The following is a 19,584-nucleotide window of genomic DNA, read 5'->3' as shown; positions in this document are numbered from 1 at the left end:
ATTTGGCTGGACATTGGTGTTCTATAATAATGTGAGGTTTGAGTTAATCTAATTATCTGGATATTTATTATTTAGGAATTTAGCTGTACTTTGCAATTAACACCTTTTAAGTAACTGTTAAACTTTTAAATGTTGGATTAGAAGTTAAAATGCCAAGAGGCAGGTGTTATTTTAGAGATCGTTGGACAAAATATTGAAGATTAAAACAGACTTTCAAGATTCATAGCTATTTTTTCACATTTTAGTGTTTGTTGATGATTGCTTTTTCTCATTCTTGGAAGGGATACCTGCTCTTAAATCCTATTCCACTTTTAAGATTAGCTTTTTGTCTTTGGAAACCCCACTCCTGTCCTATTACTCCTTTCTTTTTTTGGATAGACTCTACCACACAGTTTTATTATTTTTAATGTGGTAAAATACACATAACATAAAAATTTTCATTTTAATTATATTAAAGTGCACAGTTCAGTGGCATTAAATACATTAACAGTGTTGTACGACCATTATCACCACTGTCTAGTTGCAGAACTTTTTCTTCACTACAAGACCACCATTCTTCTCCTTAGGGACTTCACATTCTGGTGAGGGAAACAAGTAACCTAATGTTTGTGATACAGTGTGGCAAACTATATGTTGGAGCTTGCTATCATTAAGCTTTATTCTTTCAACTGAAATTTTACTTTGAAAAAGCAAAGTAATTTTTGGTTAGGTTAACATTCAAGTTGTCATACCACTCCACACCTGAATTAAATTTAGGCTAGACTGAAGTCTTTAGTCTTTTGACTTAGGTCAGTTCAGGACTCACAAATCCTCATGCCCTCTACTTTGTAACATGAAGGAAACCGGAAAATTGATACTCTGATTTAAAGCCAAATTATGGGCTCTTCCTTTCTCATGGAGCAGAGAAAACCAGGATTAGAGAGAATTTCCTAGTTGTCTGCACCTATCCTCAATTGAGCTGTTTTGACTTATTCTAATTGCAGTGACAGCTTGCTTGATTGTGGTCAAATATGGCATTATACAGGCATGCTTATCTCTTTTGGCAGATCATTAGAGGAATAGCTGTATTTGGGATACTGTGTCAAGAGATTGTTTCTGAATTCCTTGAAACTTTGGAGTTAGAACTTGATGATTTAAAGTTGAATGTTTTAGCAGTTTTAGTTAAAAGCAATGTTGTCAACATTGAACAGTATTGTAATACAGATTTTATTTGCATTCTGCCGTTAGGGTTTATTTTCTGTAGCACAAGATTGTTTAGGAAAAGTGAAACACAATACAACCCTCTGTTTTTAAGATTCTGCAGTCTTCCTAATACAGTCTGTGAAAGAGTTGATAGCCCAAATGGTTGATAATGCTTTAGTTAGCAGTTTCAATGTTCGTCATAGGAAGACGAGTTCACATTATTAGATCTAGACTTCTGATTGTTTTTATAAATTTAAGAAAGTCTGAATTTGTGGCATAGTTTGATTGTTTACGGAAAAAGAAAGAAAAGTTAAAATAACCCCTAGTTTGATTAGTTTTACTAATAATTTTGGCATTTATTGCTTTCAGAAAAAATAACTGTTGTCTTGTTTTTTCAGGGTAATCACTTTGATCAGTATGAAGAAGGACATTTGGAAATTGAACAAGCATCACTTGACAAGCCTATAGAATCGGTAAGATCAGTGCTTAATTTTGGGTCACAGATAGGTAGTGTTCGTGTGACACTTGATGTGAATGAAGTTAAACTTATTAATAACTTATAGTACAGTTTAGAGGTCTTGCATGCCCTACAGTAATCAAATAGAATTTGGGTTGTAATCTAATATTTAATATGTTGGGAAATCAGTGAAAAATCTAGAGACAATTTAGAATTTCGATGGAAAAATATCATTTTTGGCCCATACTGATATCCTGTTAAAGATAGCAAGTTGAAGTTTAGTGTTTTTGTAAATTGAATAAAGGAGTAAAATGTATTTTGATCCTTTAAAAAGCTTCACCTTTCCTGGGCAACACAATCATGTGTGAAATGTTCCATTAGGAACAGTTAAGGACTAATATGTTTTATTTACCAGACTCTTGTGAAACATGGTAATTTCGGTTTCTGTGGCTTGAGATGTCTGGTGTTTGTCAAAAGTTGATTGTATCTTTTCACACAACTTAATTTTAAATATTGATGCAAAGCAATAGAACAAGGAGATTTATTTTCCTGACTCTTAACTTTTGAACATTATTTTTATTTTGAAAAGCCCTTTATTTTCAGATTACACAGCCCATTGTTAAAATGTCTAAACTTGTCAGTATTGTCAGTATTTAATATTTGTGCTTAAGTGTACGTATTTAATAAGGGTTTCAGGAAGTTATTGGTTAACTTGAATGAAAAATCATCAAAGAGAGAATCTCTATAGCAGTCAAGACATCCCCCTTCTCCCTTTAAGAAACACTAGCTTCTCCTCCTCCCTCAGGAAAATAAGGCAATTTAGAGAGCAGATATTTTAACTTTAGCTTTTATTTTCATAACTGTACCATAGTAAAGGATCAACATATATTTATGTTCCTAATTAGGTTGGTGTTGTGTGTGTTTGTGTGTGTGTTTAGATGTTTACAGAAATTTACACAACTTGGGGTGTTCGACATTTTTCTTCCACAGCAGTTGGCCCATATTAGCTAAGCAGCCATGATCTGGTTTGTATTGCACGGTCTGCCTTTTTTTAATTTCTTCTTTAGGGTTTCTTTCTCCCCCACCTCCCCTTCTTATTTCTGTTCTTCTGGTCCAGTGAACACTGCATATAGTACCTCTGTCTTAATGTGCTGGCATGATGCTAGACTTAGGCATGGCAGTAATTGATGACGCATGTGATAATGCTGCAGAGGGAGAATTCACACCTGATGTGCTGAAAGCCCAGTCTTGTTTTGATTTAAGGATAAAATGCCAAGCCCACTTTGCTAAGTTAAAAATCACTGAAGTTGTTGCCTTGTTCTATATCATCTTGGGAATTATCATAAGGTAGAGTTTTACAATAAAATCTGTAGGCTAGCTAGGTCAATACCTTGTACTTGAAAAATAATTTAATTTTTCCATTTTATTTAAATGTTTCTTTGGGTCAAAGTTTAAGAACAGATGGCTGTCAGAAGAAAGGCCCAAGTACCATATTCTACAAGGTACATGGTTGGTTAATATTATACAAGCTATAATTCTGTGGGTACTCTGACTCAACAGTAGCAGGAAATTTAGCTAGACTAAGTTTGCAGCCTAGTAGTCATTATTATTATACTCAAGAAAGTTTTTTTAAAAGCAGTAAATTAAATGATATTTAACATTTTTAAAGCCTTTTAGGGCTACATTTAAAGATTTTTGGAAAAGTCATTCCTTTGGCATGTGGGACTAGTGCTCTTTTTCCTCTCACACTGTCCAGGAATTTTTCCAGCACATGTCATAGGGAGAACACTATCAGAATTCAGTCGGACTGAGTAGTCTCAACAAGTAGGAGTGGAATTGATATATGCCTTATTTATTAAATGGTTATTATCTTCTCCACTAAAAATAGCAAATGGTATATAGTACTCAGACTAGATATTTATTTTTTTATGAGTAGTTACATGTTCAGAGATGTATATTAATAAATTATACTTACAATGAAAATTTACTCCGGAAACACATTAAAATATGCTTTATTTGTGATGTGGTAGTTTAGGTAGTAGGGGAGAGGAGCTTCATAGCCGACATGGTGTTAGATAGAAGTGGGACAAAAAGAGAGGGATTTTATTTCTGTTACCAAATCATTTGGGGATAAATTTAAAGTTTTAAAAGAAAGTCCTAAAATGATTGGCATCAAAATAGGCATGTAGTAACCCCCAAGTGCCCTATCACCGTAGGAATGCTCACCAAATAAGTGTATATTAGTTATATGTCTGGCTGGCTGGCTATCTTGTTGAGCTATCTTGTTTTTAGGGGGAAATGGCGTTGTTTCTAACACACAGAAAGAGTCTCTGCTGAATTAAAATCTTTCTCTGCAGCAATATCTATTGAGAGGTGCTGACTGTTTTGCTACAGCATGCAACTCAAAAGTGGCTGGAAATATGCAGCTTTGGGAGTCTACAGATCATTGCAGGAGCTAAAGGTCTAGTCATTTTTTTTTCTAACAAAGGTAATCTGCAGCAGCTGGTAACCGAGGAAGTCTCTGCACAGGTTTGTGCCAAGAATATGCCCTTGTGAAGGGTTATTGTGAGTATAGGATTAAGGTCCTTTTGTTTTGTAATAGGGTAAATTTGTTGCGAACCGGCAAGATGGGAAATGAGATACAAAGATGTGATAATGCATTATGCTTTTGGTAAACTTCTGAAGCTTAGCTTTGTTCCTGAGATGATTACAGGTGTTTCAGTTTCAATCAGGAAATGTTTAAAACACATCAAAATCCAGCATTTGTAAAGTATTTCATAATCTTTGTTATAAAGTTTTATTTTCCCTTCTTTACTTCAGCCAACCAGATATCTTTCAGTGAAATTTCTGGTCAAGAATAAAACACTGTTCTAAGAAAATTTTTAAAGAATTGCCAGACAACTTGATTATCTGAATTAAAGGAAAGTAGGAAGTATTAATATTTTACCCTCATTACAAAAAACTTTTAGAACTATATTTTAAGTTATTGCTTTATGAGATTTTTAGGTCCCAGCTATAATTATGACCTCTATATACTTAAAGATAAAATATTTAGAAAACAAATAAAACTTAATCTAAAACCATAGGCCAGTCTAGGATTCCACCATAGATCCAAGAAGTGGTTGATGTGATTTAGGATATATGGTCCTTTATGATCTTTATCATAGAAAGAAGATGAGAAGTCAGATGGGAGAGTGATTATAAGCTATCCAAAAGTTAAAATGCCTGCACCATAGACTTAAAATATGTTGTCATTGTTGCAGCTGGAAGTAAAACTACCCATCAGCCATTACTTGGTCTTTGCTCTACCTGACTGATTAAAATTCTGTCTGTATAGTTGTCAGGTTGACCGAGCAGGTTTTAAAAATTAATGTTAAGTTTTCAAATTCCAGTTGCTGATGTTTCCTTTGCATATCTAGGGATTTAGAAGTATATGTATAAGTGGGTTTTGTCATGTTGCATATCTGTTTAGATCTGTGGACTCCACTAGTTCCAAACTGTAACTCCGTAAGACTGCTGATTTGACATTTAGCAGTGACCATATGTGGACTGCACTATAAATAATGTGCTTCTTGGAGCTGAATGGTGTAGCATTACTATATGGCTTTTCTCTCTAGTCTTCATTGTGTCATCTGTAGTGAGCTATAGATTTTTTTGTTTTGGGAATTTTTACAACTTGTTGTTTGCATGGGTTCACCTAGTAGCACTTGGTTTTTGCTTAGAGTCTTTAATACACAATCAGCAAAGCTTACAATCCACTCAAGAGACTTGCCATTTTTGTCACTGTTGAAAATGAGCTAAATGGTATAAATTGAATGTGGCTGTCAACTAAAAGAAAATTCAGTGTGGAATTAGTATTCATCTAGTCACTGACATAATTGTAGTATAGTTTTCTCTTGAGACATGATATTCTATTTCCTATTGAAAATGTGGAATCAGCCCCACACGGTGAAGTAAATTTTAATCTGTATTTTGGCAGGCTCCCATTATACAGATTGGTGGTGCTCTTGCCAAAATGATCATTGTAACTCTGGTGGTGTACAGCTTCATGGAGCAAAGTTCCTGGGAAAGTTTTCTACTTGGTATTTAATTAATAAAAATGTTGAGGAATGGATGAAACAATAATGAGTTGGTTTTTTGTTTTTGTTTTTTGGCTGGTATTGTGTTTTCAGCATATTCGTAGTTGTTTATAATATACATTTCTTGCTATAAATGATGTTCCCATTTAAAAATTATATTCTTTCTCACACATATAATACAGAGGAACAAAGGGTTAAAATATGGCACTTTAATTTACATTCAAGTTTAGAAATATAAAAAAATGTAAAGGCCAATTTAGATAATCTAGGTGAAAAAAGTTTGAGTTTTTAGGTCAGCTTCATAGTTTAACCAAAATTAAGAAAAACTTCATGCCTAGCCAAAGAAAATGCTGCACTGCCACCATTTTTGGAGTCTCAAGCACAGAGACTAACAAATAGGTTGTGGGAGGAATTCTCTGGCGGTCCAGTGATGAGGACTCTGCACTTGCACTGCCGAGGGCCCGGGTTCAATCCCTGGTCGGGGAACTAAGATCCCACAGGCCGTGCCACACGGCCTGAAACAAAAAAAACAAATAGGTTGTGGGAGCTCTGTGAATCATGTGGAAAACCAGCTTTTTGCCTACTTCCCTTGGGCAAAGTTCAGTTGCTTTATTAATAGTGTATTTCCCTGCATTTCTTCCATGTGCATTTAAATTATAAACAGCCTGTCACTGTACATGCCCCTTTGTTAGTCACAAACCAGGCTGTGTTAAAAAAGAAAAAATAAAATCTATTATTTATTTTTGCTTCTATGAGATTATAACTAAATCGCAAATTATATATTTTATTTAAAAATAAAAAACTGAAAGTTTTTTAGTCACTATTACAGTGACCAAAATAGTAAATTGTTACTATTTCAGAAGTTAAATAGTACTCATTGCCCATGTTAGGTCTAGATTACCTGTTAGGACTACAAATTATTTACTGCAGTTTACTGTTATAACATTCACGGGAATAATTGGCAACCTAACGAGAGAGAGTAGATTAATGATTTTCATAGGCTGGCCATTGAACCCCTTGCTCTTTCACAGTGAAAGTTCAATGAACATTTTGATCACTTCAGATTAGACAAGTCTGCTTTGTTCTACTTTGTTATAAGGTATTTTGGTGTGCCTTTCTTGTTACCCATCATCCTTAAGCCTGTTGGAGTTTTGACTAGTGTTTATAAAACTTTTTTCTTTTTTTGGTAAGAAAAAGGACCATAATGAATACTAGTCATTTCTCCAGAGTCACAGAACTGCCTTTTTTCCTCCAAAAGCAGATAGGCTGAAATGGTAGGAAAGGTTTAGATTTTCTGTATTAGTCATTCACTTAATCTAGGAGGTTGGTGAGGGGAAGACTTTCTGGGAGATACGCCTATTATTTTTGTTGCGTTTGTTATAACTGCAAGGACACAGAGTGGCATGTTAATAATTTTAATATAACCCCTGACAGTTCATCCCCTGTGCATACTTGGGGAAGTAGATTTAATTAAAGAACAGTTTTCACCTAAAGTTTTAGAAGAGAAATGCCACTGCCATTTTGTATCAATAGTTTTTTTGAGAAGGTGACAGCCATCTTGAGTGGTTTTGTAAAAGTGGTGCTAATGTGTATAACCCTAAATTTTTCTTTTTCCTCCTTCTCCCTTTAACATTTGCTTCTCCTTTCACTGTTGTCAGTCACAACACGCTGCTCTTGAATCTCTCAGCTGGTCTTGACTCGTGAATTTACTTATGCTTTCACTCTTCTTTAATAAATACATTAATTGCAAGCAGTGAATTGAAAACAAGACAAAAAAAAAAAAAGACCGTTAGTGATTGGACAGTTTCTTACTTTGTGTTACATTTAACTGTTCTTTTGACAGCCCAGTTTTTAAAGCCAGGTTCGTATGGAAATGCTTTCACTCCACTTGCACTGCTTTTGGAAATAGCATACTGCTTCATCTGTCTGTTTATTTTAGTGCATTCATAATATAACACAGCATAATGTCTCATCTCCACTTAGCCAAAAGAGTGAGTTTTCTTAAATTAAAAAAAGGGACAACAATTTTTGTCAGCATGGTTTAATACCGTAAATCTGTGCCAAGTATAGTTACAAAATTAGTCCGTTAAAAAATTAAACAATACTTCCGTCAGCTACATAATCTTAGAGTCATTCTGCTATCCTTGTCCTTCCCATAGTTAATTCAGTTGTAGGAGTTATGATGATGTAAAACAATGATTTTATGTACAGGTAAGTTTATTTCCACAGTAGTATTATAAAGCCCTCTTTATCTTCCTTTTCTGCTAACATTACTTGTATTAAGACTTACAAAAATTTTTTTAACGATAAAGTTATTTATAAATAGTTAGGCATTCTATACTGGGATTACACATAGCCATAGCATTTTCTCATTCTGTCAGTTGCTAGCAAAAAATAATCTCTAGTGACCTTTTGTGCACAGTAATGATTTTGTATATATAGGTTTAAAACAAATGCATGTTTTGTTTTAGAAACAGACTTCTCATTATCATTTGCCACATTTTTGTTTTCTTTTAAAGTATCCCGATCTTTGTTCCTCTGATCAATGAAATTCAGCCCAGTTTTCCAGTTGGCATCCTGTCATAAACTCATAGAAGGAAGTTGACCTTTTTTTAAATTTTTAAACAGAGCATTGGGGAGGCTTAATTTTCCTTTTGTAACTTACTATCAGAGAATATAATAGTGAAATAATTTTTTTCTTTCCTTTGTAACTCCGAGGAGCATTTTACCGTTGAATATGGAGCTGGAAGATAAAAGCAATTTAATATGAGATTTGATTCTAATTCAGAGACTAATTGGTTTAGTTGACTTCATAATTTGATTTCAGGAAATATGAGATTATTTTCAAATGGTGATACCCAATTAATATTATAAATTACATTTTAATGCATACAGAACACTTTGTGTTTAAAATTTTTAAATTTTTCTTTTGGATGAGTAACATCATTTTATCTCATACAGTGTTAATGGTTATTTTAGCTTTGTCTCTGTACTTCGCAGTATTTGTAAAAAGCGAAGAATTGGACAAAGGTCTGCAGAGTTTTCTAAGATCTTGAACCCTTACACAAAAGCTGACATTTAATTGTTGTTTCTGGTGTCTTTTCATGTGGTTTACATTGAAAGATCTTTTCCACTGTGCTCCTAGGAAGATGAGACATTATGTATATTGGTTTTTTTCCCCTACATGCACTAATGGTTCTTTACTGTTAACTTACTGCTAGGCCTGTTTCATTCTAACATTTTAGTATTTTTGTTAGATTACATGTTGAAATGCATCACTCAGTCTGTGCTTGAGCTCATTTTATTTTTCTGTTTAATCAATTTAATTTCTTATTTTACTAACCTCACTTTTTTCAGTTTAATATTGGCTGCATGCTAGTTAAATATTTATATTTATATATATATATTAAAAAACCAATCAAGTCTAGCCTGGATTTTGCTCTGATTGTGTTTTCATTTCTAGTGGTGGGGCAGTCTTACACTTACAACTTACTTTGTATCATGAAAGCCTGACACATAAGCAGAATAACTAAACACAATGTAGATTTTCTTTAAAAAACTTATAAAGTGGTGCTGTCTAGGTGGTGGATATGATTGTATAAGTACCTTGATTTTTTGCTTTTTAATGTTAGTTTTAAACTTCATAAGTGTATTCTTCCCCTTTTCCCCTTCCCTTTTTTCTCCTTTTAAAAGTGTTATGTACAAAAGTTGCCCAGCACACCATCAGAAAGGACCCTTACCCTGTATGTTCTTCCCATATAAAATACTAGCAAGTATTTCTTTTTACATTAATGCCCCCTTTATTGGGCACATTTACCCTATTATTAGCACCTTTTTGCATGCATATATGTAGAATTATCTCTTGTTCATCACCTGTTTAAATATCACTAGGAAGGGAAGAATATATTATTGGAATATTTTTGGTTTGTCTCTCTGTTCTGTCTGTCAGGATAATATTGGACATCGCTTACTCCAGAAACATGGGTGGAAGCTGGGCCAGGGATTGGGAAAATCTCTTCAGGGTAAGTTTTTTAAATATACCAAAAAAAAAAAAAAGAAAGAAAAAGAAAATGTTTCTGATGGCAGATCTTATGCCTGAGTATATTTGTTGTCTTTCTTTAAAAAGTGTTTGGGTTTTCCCACTTGCCTTTTACTCCCCAGAATAGTCTATTTTTCCTGTGACTATATTTTAAATCACTATTAAGCTAATAATTTGCAAGAGTAAGCTGCTGTGTCACAGATACTTTCAGATCAGACATACTGTGTGTGGCTCAACCTGTTTTAAGTTTCTTTTGGTGGAGGTGATGGGTGGGTGGAGGTGATGGGTGGGTGAAGTAAATGAAGTACATAGTATTGGAGTGTGCTTTCTTTGTATTATTTAGTGATGTTGTATTGTGGCTTCAGTATTATAAAGAAAACCATTCAACAGCAGAGTTTAATTTTTGCCCTCCCAAATTCTCCCTGAAGCTGGTGATGCCCTGGTTCTTTTTCTGTAATCAGAATCCATGTAGTAGTAGAGAGAAAAATTAACCTATATGAAACATAAGATGGAAGCAGAGGCTTCTTAGGGTTCTCTGAGAGGCCATTTCTCAAGTTCAGATCAGTCTCTGGGAAAGGTATGGCTTAAAGTTTCCATTGCATTTATTTTTTCTTTTAACTATACTAACCATTTGGATAACAAAACACTAACATTTCTGCTTCTGAATTCTTGCTAGTTGGAAACCAACCAACCAACTCCGTTCACTTTTTAGCTCCCTCATATTCAAGGGGTACTGTTTGTTCTTTGCAGATGTGAACACTACCTCAGAAATGATGGAAATCATTGCACTTCTGCTTCTGGTCATGGAGGGTCTTGTTGTATAAAGGGATCTTTGGGGAGAGGGGCGCTACTGTTGACTAATTCTTTGAATTTGGGAGATGAATTTCCACAATTTGAATGGGAAGTCTGATCAGTTCAAATGTGTATATTAAGGGGCACAAGAGGACAGGGCATGAAGCAGGATGTTTCAGTCTTTAAAACCTTTGCTTTTTATATTTTACATCCACAAATTCTATTCAGTGGTAACACAAAGGAAATGCTCAAAAAATATATTTCAAATTAATATTTATTACTAAGCATTCATCTATTCTTTTGGGCAGATAGAAAGATTTGATCACCATTAAACTTGTTTTCCAGTGGTGTAAGAACTTATTGCACACGATATAAAGAATACAGTTGAGAGCAATTAGTATGGCATAGACCATAGATTTTGTAAGAGTCCAGAAGAGAGACAGGTAATCAGGACTAAAGTAGAAATGACTTCTTGATAGGATTAGTCCCAGTGGTTTGCATAGTTAAGTGTTGTGTTGGGTTGAATTGAATGGAGGCGATAGTTCAGAATAAGGTCTGAAGGTTGGATTTGATCTTTCCCTACTATTTGAAACCTCTCTTCCTATTCAGAGATTCCCAGGAGCATTGCTGATTGTTACTCTCTTTGTTCAGGGACACAAGGGAGTAGAACTGGGGGGCATTTCATAGGGGCTAGCAAATCTGTTTGAATCCTAGAATTTTTCGTTGTAAGCATCAGAGACTTTAAAGTACAACTAGAACCTGCAGAGGGAAAGGGAGTGAGGGACATACAGACGGTGAGTTTAAGAAAGGTGAGGTAAATGGATACTCACCTATTTTTGGGTGATGGAAAATTATTATTGCTTCATTTTAAGAACACTTCTGAATTTGGTTCTCTTTAAACTTTGAACTCCTTGAAAAGAGAAATTAGGTTTTATCCATATTTCACCTTCATCTCTATGGTGATAGGAATGTAATAAGCACTCAGTAACTCATAAATCCATTATTTATTTAAAATAACACGGAAATTTGAAGCCCATCTTTTTTTTTTCTTTTTAATTGTGGCAAAACCCACATAACATAAAATTGCCATCTTAACCATTTTTAAGTGTACAGTTCAGTAGTGTTTACTAAATTCACATTGTTGTGCAAAAGCCCATCTGCCTTGAACGGCTAGTACAGTCTTTACCCTTCAAAAAGAATGGAACCTTATTTATTGCCAATATTAAGGGGTGACTTTAATTGTCTTGTAAATGGCTCTTTTATTTTTTAGTGTCACATTCAACGTTGTGCAGGCATTGTGCTGGTTTCTCTTACATAGCTCTTTCTGTAATACCCACATGATTTGACCTAGAATACAGCCACCTTTATGGTATATTGAGGTAATTGATGACGATTTTTTTCATTGTACCAAACCTTTTCTATAAATAACCACTGAAGAAAGCCCTGTTGCTCCACTGAAAATCATGCCTCCTTACTATTGTATAGACCAGTCACTGCAAATAATTTCTAGGCTCATGGCTTTGTAAGTTCTTTGCATTTACTCGTTTATTGTCAACCTTTAGTTCCTTTTATTTGATTTTAAGGCTCTAACATTTTTAACATGCAACCATCCACTAAATTTAAACCTGATCTTTTTAGGATTTTTTGTTAACGTTTAAAAATTATTTCAACCCATGCAAGATTTTCACAAAGGGTGCCAGTCCCTGGGGCTACAGTGTATATAACTTGTCACTGGATAGGTTGGAGAATAGGGCATGCTAACTCTGAAGCAAAATTATCTGTGGTACGATAGAAAATTAAACTTTGTAAAGTGGGTTTAATTTTGTACTTGAATTTCCCTTATTATTCACCTTTTGTTCTCCCCTAGTATTTATTAAAATATTTCAAAAGTTAAGAAAAAATAGGAACTTGTGTGTGTGTCAGGTAAGTGATTATTAGTGTTAAAAAAATAAAAGACCTGTAGAAAAGATATGTTGACAAGATGTCTGAAGGAAACAACATAAAGAAAGGCCTGGGCTTCCCTGGTGGCGCAGTGGTTGAGAGTCTGCCTGCCGATGCAGGGGACACAGGTTCGTGCCCCGGTCCGGGAAGATCCCACATGCCGCGGAGCGGCTGGGCCCGTGAGCCATGGCCGCTGAGCCTGTGTGTCTGGAGCCTGTGCTCCGCAACAGGAGAGGCCACAAGAGTGAGAGGCCCGCATACCGCAAAAAAAAAAAAAAAAAAAAGGCCTGTTGATGAGAAATGTTATGGACAGTTTTTTATTGTAGAGGCAGAGGATGTGTTTAATTTGGAATAAAGCAACAGCAAATGATAGTTGTATTTTGTGGCTGTTGAGCTGGATTTGGTTCTTGAAATTGTTTTGTAACCTTCCGGCAGCTTTGAAATGGAATGGAATGTAGCTCAGAATCTTTATTTTGCCATGCAATAGGTAAGTAGGTGTAGCCCAGAAGTGGTGCCTGAACTTCCTTTGTTATATTGTCTAAGCCGTTTGCTGATTTGGCTGATTTTTTGGTCACAAAGAAAAGTTCAGCACCTGAGAAAAATGAATGAGGTGTGGTATTATTTCATATTTCACGCTGTCTAGCGGGTTCAGTCAGTAACAGACAACCAACATTTACTGAGCTAATAATGTATTCTAGTTATACCAGTTGTAAATAGCATAAGCCATGGGCAAAGTAGATAAGACATCGTTCTTGCTCTTCAGGCTTATTTTCCAGTCCCCCAAGTCTTGCTTTTTAAACTTACTGTATACCTTTGAAGATTTTTTAAGGCCAGGGGCCACGTTTTATATTTTTTAGTATGTGATCAATTGAATATTTAATTGACAAATTGCTTCAAGTTCCTTGAGAGTAGGGATTCTCTTTTATTTTTGTTTAAAAGTACTTGGTGTAGGGTATGAGGCAGTGTGAGCAGCATTTGGAAACGTAAGATTTCGGTTAGAGTTTGGCTTTGCCACTTACTTTAAGGGACAAGTTGCCATAACTGAATTATTTTTCTCAGCAATAAATGGGGATTAAAATCTCTGCCTCTGTTCTCACAGAGTGATTATGAGGATAAAGTAAATTAACGTAAGTGAAGTCACTTTATACAAACTGTAAAACACTATATAAATGCTACTTGTTATTAACACCTCTGATGTATAGTGTATATTTAGATATTTTAACTGAATTTGAGATAATCTGTCTTTAGGTCTTCATCAAAAACCTAAATATAATAAAAATCATAAATAGAGAAGCCTCTGTCTTGCTACTCTCTATTTCCCAGCATTTGTAACAGTAGTAGTTTAATATGATAAGCTAGATATCTGACTCCCAGATCTGTGCTTTTAATGCTGTATATGTTGTAGGGTCCTGAGCCCCTAATTTTGGTGTTTGTTTCAGTAATTCTGAGCTCTTAGTTAGAACATGTAAAAGAGCCTCAGTCACTGAGCAATGGTGTTGTGACAACTGTATAGCAACCCAGAAAAAAGAAGTTGGATCCCCACTGTCATACCTTACCCCAAAATATATTCCAGATGAATAAAATATTTAAATGTAAAAGATGAAATCATGAATAGATGAACAATGGGATAATTATTATTTTAAAAATAATCTTAGGGCTTCCCTGGTGGCGCAGTGGTTGAGAGTCCGCCTGCCGATGCAGGGGACACGGGTTCGTGCCCCGGTGCGGGAAGATCCCACATGCCGCAGAGCGGCTAGGCCCGTGAACCATGGCCACTGAGCCTGCGTATCCAGAGCCTGTGCTCTGCAACGGGAGAGGCCACAACAGTGAGAGGCCTGCATACCGCAAAAAAAAAAAAAAAAAAATCTTAGAATGAGGAAAACTTTTCTAACTTTAAATCCAAACCCAGAAGACATTTAAAAAAAGGATAAATTTGACTGTATTTCATCATAAATAAGGTAAAAAACCAGAACAACAAGAAAAAAACAAACTGGGGGAAGTATCTGTAATATTTCATTACAGACAAAGGACAGATTTCCTTATGTATTTATCATCAGTTTGTAAAAGACTTATAACCTAAATAGAAAGGGAGAAACGATATGAGCACTGTTTACAGAAAAGTAATGCAAATGACCTTTAGGTGTTTGAAAATATTCTCAGTCCTTTTCATATTAGAGATAATGCATATTAAACTATGAGATATCATTTTTCACTTGTTGGCTTGGATAAGGCTTAAAAAAAAGAGTAGCCTGGTCAGATTTTGGAGAAAAGGTTCTTACATTATAGCCAGTGAGACTATAAACTGATAAAACCACTGTGGAAAACAATTTGAATTACTTAAAGATTAAAATACATGTATCCTTAGATCCAGTAATTCTGTTTCTATCTATCTATCTTTAACTTATTCATGAAATGCACAAAATAATGTATGATTGAAGTTATTCATTATATCACTGTGACTATTAGAAATAGTCTACCATATTTCCTTGATTCTAAGACAGTTTTTCATATTTTAATAAAGATAAAATCAGATACACCTTATTAATTTTTTTTTTTTTGCTGTACGTGGGCCTCTCACTGTTGTGGCCTCTCCCGTTGCGGAGCACAGGCTCTGGACGCGCAGGCTCAGCGGCCATGGCTTACGGGCCTAGCCGCTCCGCGGCATGTGGGATCTTCCCAGACCAGGGTACGAACCCGTGTACCCTGCATCAGCAGGCGGACTCTCAACCACTGTGCCACCAGGGAAGCCCCAGATACACCTTATTAATGGCATTATAGTTACAATTGGCAGCTTTTAAAATTTCTTTCTTAGTGGCACATAAAACTGTTTTACAGTTAATGGCATTTAAATTTTGAAAATTATTTTTGGCTGCATTGGGTCTTCACTGCTGTGCACAGGCTTTCTCTAGTTGTGGCGAGTGGGTGCTATTCTTTGTTGCAGTGCACGGGCTTCTCACCGCGGTGGCTTCTCTTGTTGCGGAGCATGGGCTCTAGGCACATGGGCTTCAGTAGTTGTGGTGCGTGGGCTCAGTAGTTGTGGTTCGTGGGCTCTAGAGCACAGGTTCAGTAGTTGTGGCACACGGGCCCAGTTGCTTAGCGGCATGTGGGATCTTCCCAGACTAGGGCTCGAACCCATGTCCCCTGCACTGGTAGGTGGATTCTTAACCACTGCGCCACCAGGGGAGCCCTAATGGCATTTTAAATTTGAAGAAATAGGATACTAAGATGGGTAAAGGGAAACCATGCAGCTTTAAAAGGATTGAGTTAGTTTCGTATGTACTCAATATATATAGAACAATTTCCAAGATACATTAAGTAAAGAAGCAAGGTGCAGAATAGTGTGTATTATAGTAAACTACCACTTGTGTTAAATGATATATATCATATACATGTATACGTGGGCAGATAGATAGATGTATACCTCCTGCTTAAAAATCACTATTTTGTTCCTGAAAATCAGACCTTCTGTATGAAAACCCTACTTGGGAACCTATTTACCATTATTTTAAATGGCTTATACATCAACCCAACCCCTAACCAATTTCTAAAACATAGCTGGCTGTTTATGAATTTTTTTAAAAATTAAGGTATAAAATACTTAAACATTTCTTCCTGATTACCAGATAATTACTATGGTTGTTAACAGTTGCTTTCTATGTAGTAACATGTCCATACCTTTTGTTGATACTTAAGCAGCTTTCCCGAAGTCCTACAAGTTGTATGTGGATTTACTCCAGATTTCTCACTTGTCTTTTCCTTAAAATGTTGAATTAGATTTTTGAGATTGAAAGATAAAAATTTTACAGTATGAAACCATTGGCTGGAAAATGTGTCAAGAAAGACGAACTGAAGCATTTCACTGTGAGATATTAAAAGGGTACATTCTGTGGGGTATGCCTATATATTTATTTTTTATTTGCTTGACTATGCAGAAAAAAATCTTTGTTAAGGCAGACTGTGAAGGGAAAGTGGGTTGCTTTTTACTGTATTTTAAAATTTGATATGATATACTTGTATTACTATTAAAAATATAGAAAATAATCATTTTGAAAAAGACTTAGAATAGGCAGAATCAAAGCAGAGTAGAGTTGGTTTCTTTGGTTTTATGTACGTGTCCCTCCTCCCACTCTAGTTTCAGTTAGCGAACAAATGGTTAATGTAGTTGGGTAAACCCTGCATTAGCTAAGCCCCAACAATGCTTCTACTACATTTTTTGACTGAAGAAAAACTAGATTTGAATTCAATACAATAGAAATATGTGGTTACAATTTAGACTTTATTGTTAAATTAGAATGTTGATCTTTAAAACCTAACTTCCTAAGAAAAGTCATTCTTTGGCTGAGGAGAAAATAGCTTTCCTTTAATATTTTGATGACATAGATAAATTTTCTGGATAGGATCTTTGTAAAAGCTGAGTTGTCCTTCTACCTTAGTTTCCCTTTGAAATTTGTTTTTCTTTGGGAAAAGGAAATAGCACCTAACTCAGTAGTATTATGTGCCAAATCTAGAATCTAAACGTTCTGCATGTCCTACTTAATGAAATACATATTACTATGCTCATTTTATAACTGAAGTTTTGGAAAGGTCATACAACTACTGAGTCTCTGCCATTCGAATATAAGCCTAACTTTGAAATCACTGTTTCTGTTGGGTTTGCCAAAAGGTTCGTTCATTTCTTTCTGTAAGATGGCTCTAGTAGTGCTTAGTTGTCTTTAACCTCATTTGAAACAGTTTTGTTAGATCGTATTGTGACAGCTGTCATATCAGCGTGCGTTTAAAAAAAAACTTATCAAAATTGGTGAATGTTTGTGTAGCCATTTTAATATTGAAGATGGGAAAAAAGCAACATTTTTGGCATATTATGCTTTATTATTTCAAGAAAAGTAGAAATGCAACTGAAACACAAAAAAAGATCTGTGCAGTGTATGGAGAAGGTGCTGTGACTGATCAAATGTGTCAGAAGTGGTTTGCGAAGTTTCATGCTGGAGATTTCTCGCTGGACGATGCTCCATGGTTGGGTAGACCAGTTGAAGTTGATATCAATCAAATCGAGACATTAATTGAGAACAATCAACATTATACCATGCTGGAGATAGCCAACATACTCAAAATATCCACATCAAGCATTGAAAATCATTTGCAGCAGCTTGGTTATGTTAATAGCTTTGATGTTTGGGTTCCACATAAGTTAAGCAAGAAAAACGTTATTGACCATATTTCCACATACGATTCTCCACTGAAACGTAACGAAAATGTACCGTTTTTAAAACAAACTGTGACGGGCGATGAAAAGTGGATACTGTACAATAATGTAGAATGGAAGAGATCGTGGGGCAAGGGAGATGAACCACCACGAACCACACCAAAGGCCGGTCTTCATCCAGAGAAGGTGATGTTGTGTATATGGTGGGATTGGAAGGGAGTCCTCTATTATGAGCTCTTTCTGCAAAACCACACAATTAATTCCAGCAACTACTGCTCCCAGTTAAACCAACTGAAAGCAGCACTCAACGAAAAGTGTCCAGCGTTGGTCAACAGAAAACTCATAATCTTCCATCAGGATAACACAAGACCACGTGTTTCTTTCATGACCAGGCAAAAACTGTTACAGCTTGGCTGGGAAGTTCTGATTCATCTGCCTTATTCACCAGACATTGCACCTTCGGATTTCCATTTATTTTGGTCTTTACAAAATTCTCTTAATGGAAAAAATTTGATTTCCCTGGAAAACTGTAAAAGACACCTGGAACAGTTCTTTGCTCAAAAAGATAAAACGTTTTGGGAAGGGCTTCCCTGGTGGTGCAGTGGTTGGGAATCCGCCTGCCTGTGCAGGGGACATGGGTTCGGGCCCTGGTCTGGGGAGATCCCACGTGCTGCGGAGCGGCTTGGGCCCGTGCGCCGCAGCTACTGAGCCTGCGCTCTGGAGCCCGTGAGCCACAGCTACTGAGCCGCGTGCCACAACTGCTGAAGCCTGCAAGCCTAGAGCCCGTGCACCGCAACAAGGAGTGGCCCCCCGCTCGCCACAGCTAGAGAGAGCCTGTGTGCAGCGGTGGAGACCCAATGCAGCCAAAGATAAATAAAAAATTAATTAATTAAAAAAAAAGTTTTGGGAAGATGGAATTATGAAGTTGCCTGGGAAATGGCAGAAGGTAGTGGAACAAAAGGGTGAATACGTTGTTCAATATAGTTCTTGGTGAAAATGAAAAATTTGTCGTTTATTTTTACTTTAAAAGCCAAGGAACTTTTTGGCCAACCCAATACATTTATATCTTTTCCCTTTTCAGAAAAAGCTGATAGCTGAAAATAAGAGTAGGTTTGAGGGGGACAGCAGACATGTAGTTCCCCCAAATCAAAAGAGTATGGATTGTCAGAAAGGCTTAGTTATACTTGTTGCTGGTCTAGCTGAAGGAACCTGTAGCTATAATGGCCTCTGTTCCCTGCTAATTAAATGAGCTATGCAGTCTTTATACATTGCCAAAGGTAAGCATAATTTTAATAATTCATGTATCAAATTTAGTAAGATACAGATTCTATACAACCTCTGACTATCTTAATGGAATTTAGTTAATATAAACAAAAGAGATGAACCCAGTTAGTAAACAAAATTCGTCAGAATTGTCAGTCTGTAGTAAGAAGTCTAGGTTTTAGGGCTAGACTAGAAAGGAAAAGGGATTGGGGGAATGGAGAAGGGGAAATGGTGAATTCAGATGCCATATAGACTACTTGTTTCTCAGTATAGGGATCGTCACATTTAAAGACAGACATTAACGGGCTTCCCTGGTGGCGCAGTGGTTGAGAGTCCGCCTGCCGATGCAGTGGACAGGGGTTCGTGCCCCGGTCCGGGAAGACCCCACATGCCGCGGAGCGGCTGGTCCCTTGAGCCATGGCCGCTGAGCCTGCGCGTCCGGAGCTTGTGCTCTGCAACGGGAGAGGCCCACATACTGCAAAGAAAGAAAAAGACAGACATTAACTATATGTTAAGACGTTATTTAATCAGAAGACATTAAATATATGTTAAGTTCACAGCAAAATAACCAGAAAGGAAGTAGCAAATTTTACTAATGAAGATTTAGAACAGATAAGTATAAAAGGCT

The 19,584-nt window shown here is 36.1% G+C and overlaps 1 protein-coding gene across 6 annotated transcripts in view; it reads left to right on the top strand.

Moving 5' to 3' along the window:
* GPATCH8 (G-patch domain containing 8) overlaps window positions 1–19,584 on the top strand; it is a 94,510-nt gene that overhangs the window by 22,528 nt on the left and 52,398 nt on the right. For 4 of the 6 annotated variants that reach the window (XM_089901307.1, XM_089901305.1, XM_089901310.1 and 1 more), the window contains 2 exons: window positions 1,581–1,655; window positions 9,668–9,740. In XM_089901307.1, coding sequence (XP_089757433.1) covers window positions 1,581–1,655; window positions 9,668–9,740 — 148 coding nt within the window. Of the gene's footprint in view, window positions 1–1,574; window positions 1,656–9,667; window positions 9,741–19,584 lie in introns of those variants that run through there. The other 2 variants (XM_089901309.1, XM_089901308.1) reach the window with 2 other exon arrangements.

Source organism: Delphinapterus leucas, chromosome 19, assembly GCF_059928025.1.
Source record: "Delphinapterus leucas isolate spDelLeu-1000000601 "Yukka" chromosome 19, BTC_Dleu_Yukka2, whole genome shotgun sequence".
Taxonomy (NCBI): Eukaryota; Metazoa; Chordata; class Mammalia; order Artiodactyla; family Monodontidae; genus Delphinapterus; species Delphinapterus leucas.
This window is presented reverse-complemented; position numbering and strand designations above follow the sequence as displayed.